Source organism: Cervus canadensis, chromosome 21, assembly GCF_019320065.1.
Source record: "Cervus canadensis isolate Bull #8, Minnesota chromosome 21, ASM1932006v1, whole genome shotgun sequence".
Lineage (NCBI taxonomy): Eukaryota > Metazoa > Chordata > Mammalia > Artiodactyla > Cervidae > Cervus > Cervus canadensis.
The window spans coordinates 54,370,985-54,388,831 of record NC_057406.1 but is presented as its reverse complement, the minus strand read 5'-3'; the positions used below and the strand labels follow the sequence as shown (position 1 = coordinate 54,388,831).

Genomic DNA, 17,847 nt, shown 5'->3' with positions numbered 1-17,847 from the left:
CCTGAATTAGAGGGTGTAGAAGCATAGCAATCATTACTTAAACTTGGGACACCCCAGCCTTCTTCTCTCCGCCTTTCTGCCCCTTCTCTCTCCCTCTTCCTGTCTCTCTCTGTCTGTCTCTCCCTGTTTTCATATTTCCCAAGGACTGACTATGCGCCAAGCAGTATTCGTGGTGTTGAGGTTACAACAGTGAACAAAATAAATACCTCTTCTCTCTGTGAGAAAATATTCTAACAGCAGGAAACAGACAATTAAAAAAATTAATGAGTCAACTATTGAGGGTGTCTGGGGGAAGGAGGGAGGGGAATGACTGCTAATGGCTCTCAGGTTTCTTGCTGGGGTGATGAAAATGTCCTAAAATTGATTGTGGTTATGGTTGCATAACTTGGAAACACACTAAAAGCCATTGAATGATGATGCACTTTAAGTAGGTGAACAGGATAGGAATTATATCTCAGTGGACTTGTTACTGAAAAACAAAAAGAAATACTGCGCATGTCATAGGGTAATAGCTGGGGAGAAAGGTAAAGCAGTGAAGAGGGATCAGGGTTCTCAGGGTGTTATAATTTTAAATAGAGTGGCCAGGGAAAACTTCATTAAGGGGTAACATCTGGGTGAGACTCGAAGGTAATGAGGAAATAAGCCATGTGGCTATCTGGAGGATGAGAGTGGTTTAGGCAGAGGGAACAGTGTGTGCAAAGGCTCTGAGGTATGTCTGCTATGTTCAAGGAACAACAGTCACCAGTGTGACTGAGTTCAGCAGGCCTGGGGAGGAAGTGGAGGAAGATGTCTGAGGGATGCAGGTGGGGAGCCTGGATGCAATTTTGAGGATTTTGGCTTTTCCTGTGGATCAGATGGGGAGCCAGTGGAGGATTCTGAACAGACGTGGTCCCGTTGTGGAAATCAACAGTCTTTACAGCATTTACCGTGTGCCAGGGACTGCAGAGACCTCCCAGGTGGGTGTCAGCTTGCTGAGTCATCGCAACTACATTCTAAGTGAAGTATTACCATATTCTCTGTTTTATAGAAAAGGAAATGGAGGCTTAGAAAAGGGTGGGAGGCTGACCTCCATCAGAAGCAGTCTTTACCAGTCTACCTGACTCCAGAGCACTTGCCTTCACCACGGCCATCAACACTGATCTGTGTACACAGCAGGTGCTTAATAAAAGGAGTCACCGGATTGGTTACAGAGCACTGCCCTGAGCACAGTCAGCCCCTTGGGCACAGAGTAGGGAGGGAACCAGCATCCACTTACTCAGTTCTGCGATGCTGCCGACGCGGGTGGCCAGCAAGGATTGCTCGATGGTCCTCAGCTCGGACTGGCTAAACATGGGCAGCTCTCCCGGCTTGCTGGTCCGCTGCGGGTCCCGGTGAAGGTTCAGGCTGTCTGGCAGGCAGAGCACTCCTGCAGGTGGTGGGAACAGAGGGTGAAAGGAAAACAGATTGTTATTTTTCTGCTACCCAAAGGAGGGGTGCAAAACCCCTCAAACCCCACACAGAGCCTCAAACCACACCAGAGTTGGTACCGCAAAGGAAATATGGGAACCAAGGCTCTGCATCCTCTAGGAAATGATGTCTAGGTCTTTCCAAAGGTCTCCTGCTGATTAACAAACATTCATCTGTATGCACACATGCCCAAAGGACACAGAAGAAAATCATTTCCTCAGAGCTGACAGGGACCCCACCTGCGCAGAGACACCTCTTGAGAACTCAGTGGTCATGGTCCCACCAGCCTTCGTGAGGCAGCTGCCACCCCAAGCGCCCTGCAGGACATCTCTCCTGGCAGTCCTCTGACGGCTTGCTTTACTTCCCCAGCAAATTCCACTCTGGGTGGTTGGGCTGTTATCTGTCAGACAAAGCTCTGACTTTCTCCATAGAGCTGTATTTCAGGAGCTAAAAAGCCCCCATGGGCTTTTGTAACTTGTATGGTGAATACCCCTGGGAGATCCCTGGAATCCAATTATTTTCATCCCGTCATTTCCACTCCATGAACATTTAGTGAGAACCTGAGAACTCACTTCGATTGACTGTTCAGAACTAGTCACTGTTCCTGTCATCGCCACAACCTCCATAGGCAGAGTGTGCTCTCTCGCTCCTTGACTTTGGGTTTCACGAACTTTGGCTAAAGGTATGTTAAGAGATATGATGGAACCAAACGTCGGAAAAGCACCTGTGCAGTTGAACTTGCTCTTTTGCATTTTTGCACTGTCATGAGAAAAACACACCCTGCTTAGCCTGCTGGTGTAAGGAAGGTGAGAGACCCATAGAGCCGATCCAGTACAATCTGTAGCTTGGAGCTGCCCCACAAAAGCAAGTGTTAATTTAATATGCCATTGAGATACCCAGGGTTGTTTGTTACGCAGTATTATTATGGGGATGACTAGCAGATACACCTACTGTACGTCAATCACGGAGGAGACAATGAGTGAGGCAGGCATGTGCTGTGCTGCCTTAGGGACTGAGGATATGCTGATGGACAGGATACACCTACTCCCGTTCTCAATGGGCTCACAGTCTAAGTGAAGGAGATGGACTAGTACACACGTAACCACAAAGCCATGCAATACATGCTCTACGGTAGGAGAAGATGAGAAGATTAGCAGGGACCTGAACAAAAGCAGTTGTCAATAAGTAGGAAGCATTTACTGAGTACCTACAGTAGTCCTAAATCTGCTAGGCATTTTGGAGATGCAAAAGAAGCCGAAGATGTATTCAAGAATAAACTCACTGGCGAAACAAGACTGCCAATGACAAAACAGCTGGAGTCCAGTGAAGCAGTATCAGCACACAGGTGCTGAATTATTTAAGCCAACTGTCAGGGTGAGGGGACAGACAGAAGGCAAAGGTCAAAATTCAAGTCCACTGCTCGCCCTGTTTGAACCACAGAAGCCCAGCAGACAAAGGCTCCTCCTTTGAAGACACACCTCTCCTGCCCCCTGCTGCATAATCAGTGGCTCCAGCCACACTGCCCTAGTCACTGGTCTTGAATATTTTACCTTCATACCTAATAGGCTGACACAGTGGAGAAGGCAACCAGAACAGATTTTTTTGAGTAATAAATAAATGGATAAACAGTGCAAATGACCATTAGCGTTTAATGTTCATATAATCAGGAAACTGGTCAAATGAATTTCTGAGATTGTTTTCTAACTATTGTTTTTCAAAAACCCTGGACTCAATAAGAATATACTTTACATCACAACCCAGTACACACAGCCTTCACAGGTAGCTCCGTGGTAAAGAATCTGCCTGCCAAGCAGGAGATGTGGGTTCAATCCCTGGGTCAGGAAGACCCCCCTGGAGAAGGAAATGGCAACCCACTCCAGTATTCTTGCTTGAAAATCCCATGAACAGAGGCGCTTGGTGGGCTACAGTCCACGGGGTCACAAAAGGGTCAGATACAACTCAGCGACTACACCACCACCACCACCACTACTACACACGCTTTTCATGTTTTCCATGAAAAAAAGTCATGGAAAATAATATTGATCCTTACTATGTACGAGGCATGCTCCATTTTTTCCCTCTTCACTTCGTTTCTATCTTACCAATAAAAAATGCTGAGTGTGGCACCAAAAGTGATTTCATGGCCCACTAGTGTGTCATGACTGGCAGTTTGAAAAACTCTGTGAGCCAGGCTGGTTCACACCTTGGCATTAACTGGACAATACAGATTGATGATTTACTGGATACTACTTGGCACTGGGCTGGGCTCCACATTGGCTGTAGAGAAGGCTGAGAGGTGATCCCCGCACTTCACGGACCCTCAGCTTTTCAGGAAAGGCGAAATTTCTTCACAGAAATGCTCATCATGTCAGGCCAGCCTCCTGCCTGTCCTTTTCCCTTAATACCTGAGTCATCCCCCGATCACCCCAGGCAGGGACGCCCTGAGTCATCCTTGCTTCCTCCTCTTTGCTCACCTGCCCAGACATTTGGTCAGAGGTCAAGTCAAGTAGCCGTTGCCATGGCAATGAATGCTGGGCCAACCCTTCCTCTGATGCCTCTGAAGTTCCTGACTCTAATTCAGAGATTTACCACTCTTAAAAGTGCACAGGGAAAATGATAGCAGGTGACCACGACCGAGGGGGACAAGTGACCCAAGGTTCAGGGGGTGAGGCCCTCTGCTGGGGGAGGGGGTAGCAGTCAGGGGGCTTCACAGTAAAGTGGACCGGGGAGTGAGCCGGAACTGTCAGGGAGGATGACGTTCTCTAGTGAACAATACAAAAGGCCCTGACATGTACTCACAGGTTTGCTTTCTTGGTAATTGCATTATACACAGCAAGTTCTTATCCCAGGCTGGCATCTGAAACATTGCTTCACACATGGGTTGAGGCACAAGCAAATGTGCCTCAAATGTGACTCCAGACTTGGAATCTGGAACCCAGACCACCAGTCTTGGCTCTACCACTTCCTAGCCATGTTTAACCTTGGGCAGGCCAGAGAACCTCTCTGGACCTCAGTTTCCTCTTCTGTGAAATGGGAGTGATAAGAATAGCCTCACCTCCCTCATGGCACTGCTGAGGGTGGCGGATGAAATGAGACTGTGTGTACTAAACTACTTTGCACATGCTGAGCAATAGTACATGCCTGACATATGTTAACTGAGATGAAAATCGGTCAAAGTGTATAAACGCAGCTTTGAACTGCTTTATGCTTCATCATGAGAATAAATAATTTCCCTCAGAATTATTCATCCTTCTTTTAGAGGGTTATGAAATTTAAATGTGAAAATATAATTATTCAAAGAAGCTTTGAAAGCTAGAGTACTAGGATTTGAGGAATCTATAATTGATCTATTATGCAAAGATTATATACCAGGGTTTTCCTTTTTTTTCTTTTGTTTTGATGACTCTATACGGGGTACACACATAAACTAGAGTCATTTTTTTGTGTATAAAAATCAACTAGGTCATTAAGAAGGTCCCAGCTGCATATTTTAGTGTCAGATACAGGCTTGAGTGTTTTGGAGTACTCATTAATTTCTGTTGTTGGAGCCAAGGACAGCCACAGCGTGGTGACTGACCCAAGTTTCAAAACAGGGGAGACTAAGGTTCAAACATGACTTTGAACCTAAAGGAATATGGTCACCTTGGAGAGCAGGTGACCATTGATGGAGTGTCTACTATGCTGAAGGGGTCACCATCTTACTGAAATCTATCACGGTGGGGTAGGTTGTACATTTGTCTAAGGAGAAATCCATTCACATTTTCAAAGGGATTGGCAAGTGCTAAAAGATGATGAACCAGTGCCTTTGAATGTCCACGTTTCCAGCCATAACCAACCTGGGACTGACTAACCAGGGGAGGCCAGAGGCCAGAGACAGGCTTCCGTCCTGCCCTGGTCCGCTGGGCAACCTAGACAAAGCACTTCCCAGGCTTTCAGTCGGCTTCCGTGTCTGCAAAGAGGGCTTAAAGTATCCACATCATCAGTTTATTGTGTTGATTAAAGAAAAGAAATATTTAAGGCCTCCAACCGATAGCAAGTGTCTACTGGATGGCCTCTTCCACAATGTGCTGCCTTGTTTATCTAATGTCTGGATTCAAATAGTCTTGCAGATCATCCTTCCACAATCCTGTGTGACTGGAGACAGACAACTTTTTGGTTAGGTCATTTAGGACAGAAAATATGAGAACCATTCCTCTGGGTGGGCCCCTGGACCAACCACATTTGGCATTCTGTCTCTGCTGGGGGTGATCTGGGCAGTTCTGCCTCCCTGAATGCCTACCTTCCTATAGGATGGTTCCTTGGCAAATACAACACCCTGCCATCCTTTCCCTCCACTCAGCTCTTCTCTGTGTCTCCATTCTATCAATGGATCAGGATGCTATTTACCCACCAAGAGAAAACCAAATAAGACAACCGTCAGCACTCATTCATTCTCCCCTTGATGTGATGATGGTGATGGGAGACAAGGGGGCTCTGTAACCCATCCTGGGCCCAGGTTTGGGTTCTGCCTTGTCTGTCTCTGGCTGTGAGAAGGAGACAGACTGTCCTGTGTCCTGCCTGCCAAGCTAAGCCTCATTTTCTGCTAGGTTGTCCCCAGAATTTAAAGTGGAGGGCCCTGGCAGCAGTCTCAGCTTTAAGAAACGGGAAGGAAGCAGCTGGGGTGCAGCACTCCAGCCCTCAAACTGGCCCTGGACAGACCTGGCTGGGTTCAGATTCCTGCCACACCGTCTCCCAGCTGTGAGGCCTGGGGCTTGCGACTGGGCTCCTCTGAGCCTCTGCTTCTCCCTCTGAAACTTGTTTGATGCCATCTACCTCCTAGTGTGCTTGGGAGGCCGTAATGGGATAATCTACATGGACAACCTGTCACAGAGAAGGGGGTCGATAAATGTTTGTTAATAATCCAAGTGAAGTTCTTTGAAGGGAAAGATTTAGGAATTCAATAACATGCTGCTAGAGGGCTTTCTTCTACTGTTTAATTTATTAAGAAATAAGGTAGGAAGTTATCAGATTTTTAAAAATGTTTGCACAATCAGCTTGGAAACTCCTTTTTATTTTAAGAAATTTGGCAGTGGGAAACAAATTCAGGGCTGGCTTGGTGAGCACATACATCTGTGAGAGGCATGCCATATTCCAGTTAGGATACATCCAGACCACAGTTCATTATTCCCCCATCATGAATTATAGTCAATGGGAAAAGCTCTTAGGAAGTCTGAAGCTAAACCATCAGAAGAAATAAGAGGTAAAAAACACAAAGATGGAGAATTTTCAGAAATGAGTTCAATAACATGCTGGTCCTTGGCAGCTGAAGTGCCCAGGGAGAATAAGCATGCCGGCCTTAAAACATGAAGATATCTGTAGAACTACCATATGACCCAGCAATCCCACTACTGGACATACACCCTGAAAGTGTTAGTCGCTCAGTCGTGTCCCACTCTGCAACCTCATGGACTGTAGCCCACAAGGTTCCTCTCTCCATGGGATTTTCCAGGCATGAATACTGGAGTGGGTTGCCATTTCCTTCTCCAGAGGATCTTCCCGACCCAGGGCTCAAACTCACATCTCCATTGTCTCCTGTGTTGCAGGCAGATTCTTTACCCACTAAGCCATTGAAAACCATAATTCAAAAGGACACATGTACATCAGTGTTCATTGTAGCAGTATTTACAATAGTCAGACATAGAAACAACCTCAATAACCAAAAACAGATGAATGGATAAAAAAGATGTGGTGCATATATATATTGGAATATAACTCAGCCATTAAAAGGAATGAAACTGAGTCATCTGCAGAAATGTGGATGGACCTAGGGTTTGTCATACAAAGTGAAATAAGTCAGAAAGAGAAAAACAAATGTTGTATATTAAAGCATATATGTGGAATCTAGAAACACGGTACAGATGAACCTATTTGCAGGGCAGGAACAGAGACACAGACGTAGAGATGGACATGTGGACACAGCGTGGGGAAGGGGAGGCTAGGGTAAACTGAGAGGTTGGAATTTTACTGTGCATAAAATATGTAACAACTAGTGGGAATCTGCTATATAACACAGAGAGCTCCGCTCAATGCTCTGTGAAGACCTAGATGGGTGGGATGGGGGTGGGCAGGAGGCAAGTACAAGAGAGAGGGGATGTATGTACACATATAGCTGATTCACATCACTGTACAGCAGAAGTTAACACAACATTGTAGAGCAATTATACTCCAATAAGAGACAAAATAAAAATACACGGATCCTCTCCTTAAGAAATTCATAATCTAGTGGGATAAGTACACACACTTATGAGTGTACTTATGTACAGGGGCTGTAAGAGAAGCTCGTACATGCTCCACTAATGGCACAAGTAGCAATGGGATATTCTACCTGAGTGGCGTTGACAGGAAAGGATTCACAGATGAATTGTCCTAGGATCACTAGGACAGTACCAAAAGATGCAGTGAGGTTTCCTAGGTGAATGGCATGGGCTGTGGGGAAGAGAAAGGTGTAGGAAAGGGCAAAAGACAGGGAGCAGCAAAAGCCGAAGCACAGAGGCAAGAAAACTGATGTGCTGAAGGGGCTGTCATATGCTCTTTTTATACATTATTGGATCTGATGTGCAAATATTTTGTTCAAGATTGTTGCATCTATGTTCACAAGAGATATGCATCTGTAGTTTTCCTGTAGTATTGTTGTCTGGTTTTGGTATTTAGAGTAATGCCAGGCTCATCGAATGCACAGAATGAGTTAGGAAGGATTCCTTTTGCTTTCGTTTTCTGAAAGGGGTTGTTTTGTTGTGGTCAGTCGCTCAGTCGTACCTGACTCAAACCAAAGCTGGTTCTTTGAAAAGATCGATAAAATTGATGAGCCACTAGCCAGGCTAACTAAGAACAAAAAGAGAAATGACTGAAATGAAGAAGGAAACATCACTATAAATCCCATGGACATTAAAAAAAAATATAAAGAAATACTGTGAAAAACTTGGTGCTCATGAATTTGATAACTTAGGTGAAATGTACCAATTCCTTGAGAGACTTAATCTCCCAAGACTCACAACAAGAAGAAATCAACAATCTGGGGAATTCGCTGGTGGTCTAGTAGTTAACATTTTCTCACTGCCAAGGGCTCTGGTTCAATCTCTGGTCAGGGAACTAAGATCCCACAAGCCATGCAGCACAGCCAAAAAAAAGCAGTAGACAATCTGAATAGGCCTATATCTATTAAAGAAATTGAATCAACAACTGATAACCTTTAAAAACAGAAAGCATCAGGCCCAGGTAGTGAATTCTACCCAACATTTAAGGAAGAAATTTTACCAGTTCTCTACAACCACTTTGGGCTTCCCTGGTGGCTCAGTGGTAAAGAGCCCCCATCCACCTGCAGAGTGGAAGACTTGGGTTTGATCCCTGGGTCAGGAAGATCCCCTGGAGGAGGAAATGGCAACCCACTCTAGTGCTCTTGCCTGGAAAGTTCCATGGGCAGAGGAGCCTGGTCGGTTGTAGTCCATGAGGTGGCAAAGAGTCAGGTACTTTTCTTGAGATTTTTTTCCTTTGGCCCAAGTGATATTCAGAAGTGTGTTGCTTAACCTCCAAGTGTTTGGAATTTTCCAGCTATCTTTCTCTTATTAACATCTAGTTTAATCCTGTTGAGGTCTGAGAACAGACATTGTAAAATTTCTATTCTTTTGAAGTTGTTAAGGTGTGTTTCATGCCTCAGAATGTGGTCTATCTTGGTGAATGTTCCATGTGAGCTTGAGAAGGATGCTTTTGACGTTGAATGAAGTAGTCTATAGATGTCCATTATGTCCAATTGATTGAAGGTGCTGAGTTCAACTCTGTCCTTACTCATTTTCTACCTGTTGGATCTGTCATATTTGATAGAGGAATGTTAGTCTCCAACAATCAAAGTGGATTTATCTATTTCTCCTTTCAGTCCTATCAGTTTTTGCCTTTTCTTATTACAAGGTATGTTGAAGTTATTTCAAGCTGCTTCATTCCCAGATTAATTTAAATTCTGAATCATTAAGTACCTGAATATGGTTTAGTTAGTGCAGGTGATCACGTTAGAAAAAGAAGAAAGGAACTGATAGACAGCAGGAATGATAAGGCAGTATATATCCATTTAAGAGACCTCCTGGATTTATTTTGAATATACAGCATGTGCCCTGAAACAAATTTAGCTGTGCCTTTCTCTGTTAGCAACTCTTCTGTTCTACTCTTTCTCACTGAGATTTCCTTAAAAAACACAAGTTGAATTAATGAATGAGGCCTGGGTAGAGCTCTTGATGGAAAAGAAAGATCAGTATGTTTTAAAGAAAGGTGTTAATGATACATTAGCACCCCACTGAGAATTTCTCCCTATTAGAGAAAGAACAGGGGCTGGAAAACGGATTTCACAGCAGCTGTCAGAACATTTTTATGCCAAGGACAAATATTCACAGGTTTGTCTTCCCCAGGATGTCTAGGAACCATTTCCAGGTAATTGCGAGGGTACCTTCTATAGTAGAAGTCTGTGCATTTGGCAGAATTCCAACTGGAAATCTCTTTCCAGTGGAACTTCTGCAGAGTAAGAGCATGAAGATCATTTATATTCATAACAAAGGCCTCCAAGGCCTGTGAGATCCTGAATCACCCAAGAAAGATTAAATCATGTTCAACCGAGCTTTAGTGTTAAGTATATTTAATTGTATTCTAACTCTTCAAAGACTGATTATCTTTAATTAAATAGCCTGGTGACTACAGACTTATCACTTATTTGATATGATATAGTGAGGAACTATTCACTAGGATATTTAATACGTTGAAATACCCTATGGCTGACCACACAGAATGACAGAGGTGTGTGTGTGTGTGTGTGTGTGTGTGTGTACAGGCACGGAAGAGATTAGGCCAACATTTGGAGAGCTGGCTAAATGGTGCTGTTAACATAGTGTAGATGTTAATGGCACATAAAAGCATAAATCTGCCATTTGCAGCCACGCATGTGTACAGTGATATAAATAACTAATAGGGCTTTCACAATCCATTGAAAATACAAAGATTACTAAATTGGCTTTTAAAAACATTAGAATCCCATTAGGCCAGAAACTCAGCAGCTGATTACAGAGCAAAATCAACCTCAAGAGGACTCTAAATTCTCATTTGTTGTTGCTGTTAAAAGGTACTGCACTTTCGACAAGGCCATGGGCCCCTGGGGAAGAAAGCTCACAGTCCTTGCTGGCGAAAAAGGGCCCTATCCAGCTATGCATCTGGTTAAGGGTGCTTCCGGGGAGACTCTTCCTCCTAGCACCTGTTCTGGGAGTTCCATCAAGAAATATTAATATATGATGTAGCCCAGATACAACTCAATGTTTCTCAACTTTAAAAAAACGTATGGCTCCCTCCCTATAAGAAGACTTTTGGGACATTTTCTTCCCTCCCCACCCCCACCTCCACTATATTCACCACGTCTTTTAGAACTGTCTGCTCAGTTGGTGATTTTAAATGTTTTGTACTGCCTAGAGCTGTCCTAAGCCCATAGCTACCCGTCTCCACTCCGGCAACCTTCAGAGGCTCCCATTGCCTAGAGGATAAGATGGGAACTTCTTCACTTTTGCAATCTTTACCTAAGCTAGCTGTCCAATCAAATTTCACACCACTCCCCAAGTGACAGAGGGACTCACTCTCCCTGATATGACGCCGCCCCCCGCCCCCCCGCACCTCTGATTCCACAGCTCCTCCCACCCAGAACACCCCTCGCTCGGCTTTCACAGGGAGCGAGTCCCCCTTTCTTCAAGAAGGGCACAAGGTAAATGCCACTTCCTTCAGCAGCTGCCCCAGGTCTCCTTGAGGGGCTGGGACCCCTCCTCTTTCCACAGCAGGCTGACGTATGGAACTTCCACATCCTTTCAGGGCTGTGGCAAGAGACTCCTGATGCTGATGAGAAACAATAGTTCAGATTCTATATGGCACCTGCTATGAGCCAGCCACTATTCTAAGCGCTTTGCATGTATTAACTACTGAAATCCTTACAGCAGTTCTCCACAGTTGGTATTATTATGTTACAGTTTACAGGTGACAAGACTGAGGTGTGCATGCGCACACACACACACACACACACACTCTCTCTCTCCCCCTCGTGTGTGTGTATGTACATGCATGTACATACACACATTCAGTTGTCTATCCTTCCATTTATTGTGTGCGTGCATGTGTGTGTGTGTAATTGAGTGCCTTCTCATACAAGGATATGTGTCACAGAGAAAAATGACACAAATGCTCGGGAGGAGTTCTCTTGACAGATGTGAATATCCATTTTGAAAACTTGTGTTTTGTTTTATTACTTAGAACCATGAGTCATGAAACCATTCTAAAGTGGTGAAGCCTTTGACACCACTAAATCCAGTGCCCCGAGTCAGCACACATGTTTTCTGAGTGCCTACTATGTGCCGGGCCCTGGGCATGAGAAAGTGAAGCCATAGTTGCTCATTAGGAGAGTTTACTGCTCAACTCTTCAGAGATGAGAAAACAAAGGTTTAACCAGAGAGGTTAAGTAACTCTCCTGAGGTCACACTAACTTGGTTTATTCCAATTTCTGAATCATGAAAAACAACTTCAGTTCCAGAAATAAATTATCAATTAAAAAATTTTAAATTGCAGTATAGCTGATTTACAATGTTGTGTTAATTCAGGTACAGAACAAAGTGATTCAATTATGTACACACACACACACACACACATATATATTCTTTCTCAGATTCTTTTCTATTATAGGTTATTATGAGATATTGAATATAGTTCCCTGTTTCCCTGTGTTATACAATAGTTCCTTGTTATTTATCTGTTTTATATATGGTAGTGTATATCTGTTAATCCTAAACTTCTAATTTATCCCTTCCCCTGTTCCTCTTTGGTAATCATATATTTGCTTCTATGTCTGTAAATCTATTTGTTATTTCATAAGTAAGTTCATTTGTATCATTTTTTAGATTCCACATATAACTGATATCATATGATAGCTGTCTTTCTCTGTCTGATTTACTTCACTTAGCATAGTATTCTCCAGGTCCACCCATATTGCTGCAAATGGCATTATTTCATCCTTTTTTTATGATTGAGTAATAGTCCAAATGAATTACCAATTTTGAAAGAATCATCATATAACCCTATATCTGTAATACCATGAGGTAGGCCACATCCTGGTCCCCAAAGATGTGCACTTTCTAAACCCTTGAACCTGTGAATAAGTTACCTGGCAAGGGTGGAAGGAATTAAGGTGGCAGAAAGAATTAAGGTTGCTAATCAGGTGATTTTAAGATTAGGAGACTGTCTTGGATTATCTGGGTGGGCCCAGTGTAATCACAAGGGTCCTTCAAATAGGGAAGAGAGAAGCATAAGAGCCCATGTCAGAGTGATTCAGCGGGAGAAAGACTGGACTGGCTAGAGAAGGAAAGCGACCATGAGCTGAGGAGTGTGGGCAGCCCTAGAAGCTGGAAAAGGCAACAAAAGGGGTTTCCCCCTAGAGCCTCCGGAAGGGAACATAGTACTGCTGACATCTTAGTTTTGGCTCAGGGAAACTCATTTTGGACTCTGACCTCCAAAACTGTAAGAGAATACATTTATGTTATTTCAGGCCACCCAGTCTATGGCAATTTGTTACAGCAGACATAGGAGATCTATGCTTCCTATCAGGAGTTACAGAAGTCCTCAGGGTGCTGGGGACCTGATGGATCCATTCTGAAATGAACATCACCTGTCTTTCTAGAAGTCCAGACATCTAATTTCACTTTAAAACTCAGTACTATCTATTCTCAGTCTGTACACCTTCTCAGCCTTTGCCTTTTTCTCCTCCGGGTAAATTCCAGTGGTTAATGCAGAAATAGAGATACCAAAGAATGCCATTTTTCATAACTTTTTTCCTCAGTTCTTCCGGACACTTCTCTCTCTACTTTTAGATCATTGTCTCTGACATTTTATTTTCAGAAATGCTCTTGGTGTTCATTCCTTGGAGACCACTGAAGAAGTGACCTTGAGGGCTGGTGTTTCCGGCCCCATGCCCCCCACCTTCCTTTCATTTTTCAGTTTCTGTTTGGAGACTGTCTTCTGCACTGGGGATGTGCTTATGATTCAAGGTCCTCCTAATGCAGAGGGAAGGGAAAGGGGCTCACAGAGCAGGGCCTGGCTCTGTTCTGGTGTGAGAAGGAGGAATCACTTCTGCCCACTGGAATCAGAGAGATGATGTGGGACTGAGCCACTTCCAGGAGAAGGAAGGATGCATCCACCACCTCAAGAAAGGGAGATGGGCGGCAAATGGCTCCTCTGGGGACTCCGAATAAGAGCATCAGTTTTCCTGACACTGAAAAGCTGTCCCTTTCTGGGAACGTAAGTGATTGTGAGAAATGCCTCGCCATCCAGCTTTCAATAAAATATTCGCTGAAAATCTTCTTAGTGCCAGGTTTTGTGCAGGGGGTATAGATGATGAAAAAGATGATGATGGTAAAGATGGTGATGCCGAGAGTGATGGTGATGCTGCTGCTGCTGCTGAACCAGGCGCTGTTCTAAGTACTTCTCAAATATGCTCACACGTTTTGTATCTTCAGGTGGCGCATATGAAATATTTGCTGAATTAATGAATAGAGAATGACTTGGTCCCTTCTACCCTAAGCTCACAGCCAAGGGGTAGGGAGTGACGGAACTGAACAAAGGGAAGATGGGGGAGGGGAAATAGAAAGCACAATTGTGATAGGAAAAGACACTTGGGCTCCAGAGTCAGGCAGCCCGGGTGTAGACTCAGCTCTGTTTCCCACGAACTCGCTAGCCAAATGGATGAACCGCTCTGTGCCTCGGTTTCTTCATTTGTAAAGGGGGAGTGATCAGAAGAGCATTTACCTCACAGGGTTGTTCTGTGAGCACCCATACCTGAACAGTACCTGGCACGCAGCGCAGCAACTGTGTTTCTTGGAATTACAAGGTGCTCAGCAGAATTCCTCTAAGCCACTTGAAGGCAGGTTTGGATGCTTCAGGTTCCCAATTTGGCTTCTCTCCTAGACCAGTTCTCAGCATCTAATTGGGAATCTTTGCCACTGCCATTCCAGCCAATAAAACCCCCACACCTGATCTCCTATTTTGCATCTTTATCTCTCTCTCTCTCCAGCCGAGGAAGACTTCAACAAACAGATGACATCTGAGCTGAGTCTTTAGGAATTTTAAATTTTAAAAAGAGAGGAAGTTAATAAAAAAAAAAAAAAAGAAGGAGGAGCTGATCTAGCTGGAGGGGGAAAGCAGGGGAGAGAGGGGACTCCTGGGGAACGGCGGGGCAGCAGGCAGAGCCGAGGGACAAGGAGGTGGCAGGAGGCAGAACTACAGGATGAAAACCCTTGACCAGAAAATTCACATTTTACAGATTCCAAAGCCTTATAAACCCATAACTGTTATAGAGGGCGGTGTTTTCCCTGGGGGTAGTAGCATTATTACCAGCTAAAACGGCAGTTGTAGTAGTAATACCGATGTTACCAGTCACAGCAGTGATCATAGGAGTAGGAGTAACAGCAGCATTGTGTGAACACTCAGAGCACCATCACCATCATCTTTCTCACAGTTCCGTGCTTTTTTGGCTGAGCTGGGTAATCGTTGCTGCTCTGGACTTTTCTCTAGTTGCAGTGAGTGGGGGCTGCTCTCTAGTTGCGGCGCGTGGGCTTCCATTGCGGTGGCTTCTTTTGTTGTGGAGCATGGGCTCTAGGGTGCACAGGCTTCCGTAGCTGTGACTATTGGGCTCTAGAACACAGACTTAGTAGTTGTGGTACGTGGGCTTAGTTGGTCTGAGGCAGGTGGGATCTTTCCGGACCAGGGATCCAACACGTGTCTCCTGCATTATCAGGTGGATTCCTCACCACTGAGCTACCAGGGAAGCTGCTTATAGTTACTTGTGTTTAGTACTTAGTATGTGCCATTCTAAATCCTTTTGGGTCTTATCATACTTAATCCTCACAGTAACCATATGTGGCAGTGACCATTATCATCCCCATTTACAGATGACAAACCAGAGGCAGGATAGAGTTATCTGACCTGGGCAAAGCTGCAATTGGAACCCAGAGACCCAGGACCCGGATGCTTGTTAGAGACTGTTAGGCACAGTGAGGAGCTGCCCTGCCTGGCTGACCCCATGGGAAATGGACATCGGAACTGATACTTAAAGGGGCACTGGTACCTTTGGCAGTCCCAGCTGAGGACAGGAAGGCCCTCCCTAAAGTTCAGGCAACACTCGGGGAGGGGAACCCCTTGGAGGGGATTGTGGGATGCTGGCTGAGCCTTGGAGGTGGTACTTGAGGGGGGCAGCCAGTCCCGAACTCTGATGCCCCTCTGGCCCCAGTCAGAGATGGCATCCTGGATGGCTGTGCCCCGCTCCAGCCATACACAGGCCAGGGCCTAGGATCAGTACACAGGGGCAGCCAGGAGCCCCCTCTGCAGGCCCCCATCCCCTGGGGGTGCCTCGCCTGGCCATCTCCCCCAGGGCATGCGGGTTGGGCTGTGACTCTGAGCCCCTCTGCCACCTGCCTCAGGTCTGGTCTACCTGCAGTGCACGTGGACAGAGGACCATTTGCACCACAGAGTGGCTGAGCCCGTGCGAGTGGGCCTGGCTCTGCCCCACCCCATGCCTAGGCTGGATGCCCGCCAAGTGGTCCCGCAGGAGGCAGCAGAGAAGGTGAAATGTAATCACCCCAAGTGCAGTTTGGCTCTGCTGCCTGCAAAATATGCCACACCCCCTTCTACTCCCCCTTCCTAGTCACCAAGGAGAGGGGGTGGGGTTCCAAGGACGACTGAAGGTAGAGGCAGCCTCACCCACAAACAGCCCTGGAAGGGGACCCTCAGGCAGCTGGGGGTCCCGGCTGCCCCGTGCCTTCCCCTGGGTCCTGAGAAGTGACCGTCAGCCTGCACCCTATCTCTGCATCTCTCTGACTTTGTTAGTGACAGCTCCCCTGTGGTCCCCATGGTCCCCTGCCAGGAGATGAAGCTTGAAAGGCCTATTTTGCAGGCTCTAGGGAGACTGCGATGCCATCTTTCTGTGCCTTGATTAAGAATGATTCTGGGGCCCTTCTGAGGGAGAGGCTGAGCTCTCCTAACTGCAGGATACAGGAAAGGAGGGCCACTGCAGAGCCAGGCCCTCAGCAGGGAAGGGAGGCACTGCCTGGGGCTGGTTGCTCCAGCCTGAGGGAGGTGGCAGGGGGATGAGGGAGGCCTTTGGGGAGTAACTTGTTCTGGAGCATCAGGGAGAGACCCAGGCTTTGAAGGCTTGCAGAAGAGCATTGAAGAGCGCAAAATGCAGATATGCCTAGGATACCTCGATGACCTCTTGGGTCCTGACTCCAGTGAAGCTGAGTCTCATAGCTGGGGCCATTCGGCTTCCTGACCATACCTGGCCTTGGCCAGGGAAGCTCCTGGCCTTCAGACAGCTGGCTGAGGGCTCTGTCAGCTTTTCGTCAGACTCCTCACCAGTGACTCAGTTCCACACCCTCTAGGCTTGAACTGACGTTTCTTTCCCAGCCCGCTTATTGTGGGAGGGTGGAGGTCTTGGTGGGACTCATTCTGTGGGCCAGGAATCCCATGCTGCTGAGTGACCCCCTGGGATCTCGCAGTGCTCCTCAGATATCCTTTGCTTCCAATCAAGACCCAGGATTCAGAGTTCAAGTGTGTCTACCACAGTCTGTGTGCTTGGAGCTAAACAGAGCTAGGCTCATACCTGTCCTCTTTCTTACTTGCTCTGTGGCTTTGGACAAGTGACTTGACCCCCTGATCCTCTGTTCTTATGTTCATAAAGTGTGGATAATAATATCTCCCTTTGCAGGCTTGTTGTGAGGTTTAAGAAGGTAACACACAGTTCTGGTTTGCTAGGGCTGTCATAACAAAATACCACAAACTCAGTGGCTTAAACAAAGGCATTCATTATGTCACAGTTCTAGAGGCTGGGCGTCTGAGATCAAAGTGTTGGTAGGACCGGTCTCTTCTAAGGGCTTTGACAGAGAATCGGTTCCATGCCTCTCCCCTCCACCCTGGGGCTTCACTGGCATTCCTGGACGTGAAGAAGCATCACCCTCACCTGGGCTTTCACCTTCACGTCCTGTTCTCTCTTTGTGCATCTGTGTCTCTGTCTACGTTTCCCTTTTTTTAATAAGGCCATCAGTCATATTGGATTAAGGGTCCATCCTACTCCAGCATGACCTCATCTTAACTACCCACATCTGCAATGAACTTATTTCCAGAAAAAGTCACATGCTCAAGTGCTGGGGGATGAGACTTTTGTGAGGACACAATTCAAACCATAACACATAGGGGAGGACGCCAAGCACAGGATAGATTCTCAAAAAAAAAAAAAAAAAGCCAGACCCTTTGGCTTCCCCATGAAAGGGGAGCTGGCTTCAGAGGCTGAGAGACGGTTCTAGCACTCTGAGG

The 17,847-nt window shown here is 45.9% G+C and overlaps 1 protein-coding gene across 3 annotated transcripts in view; it reads right to left on the bottom strand.

Moving 5' to 3' along the window:
- Positions 1–17,847, bottom strand: part of BTBD11 (BTB domain containing 11) — a 315,694-nt gene that overhangs the window by 127,200 nt on the left and 170,647 nt on the right. For all 3 annotated transcript variants that reach the window (XM_043440281.1, XM_043440280.1, XM_043440279.1), the window contains exon 2: positions 1,256–1,405. In XM_043440281.1, the coding sequence (XP_043296216.1) occupies positions 1,256–1,405 (150 nt within the window). The remainder of the gene's footprint in view (positions 1–1,255; positions 1,406–17,847) is intronic.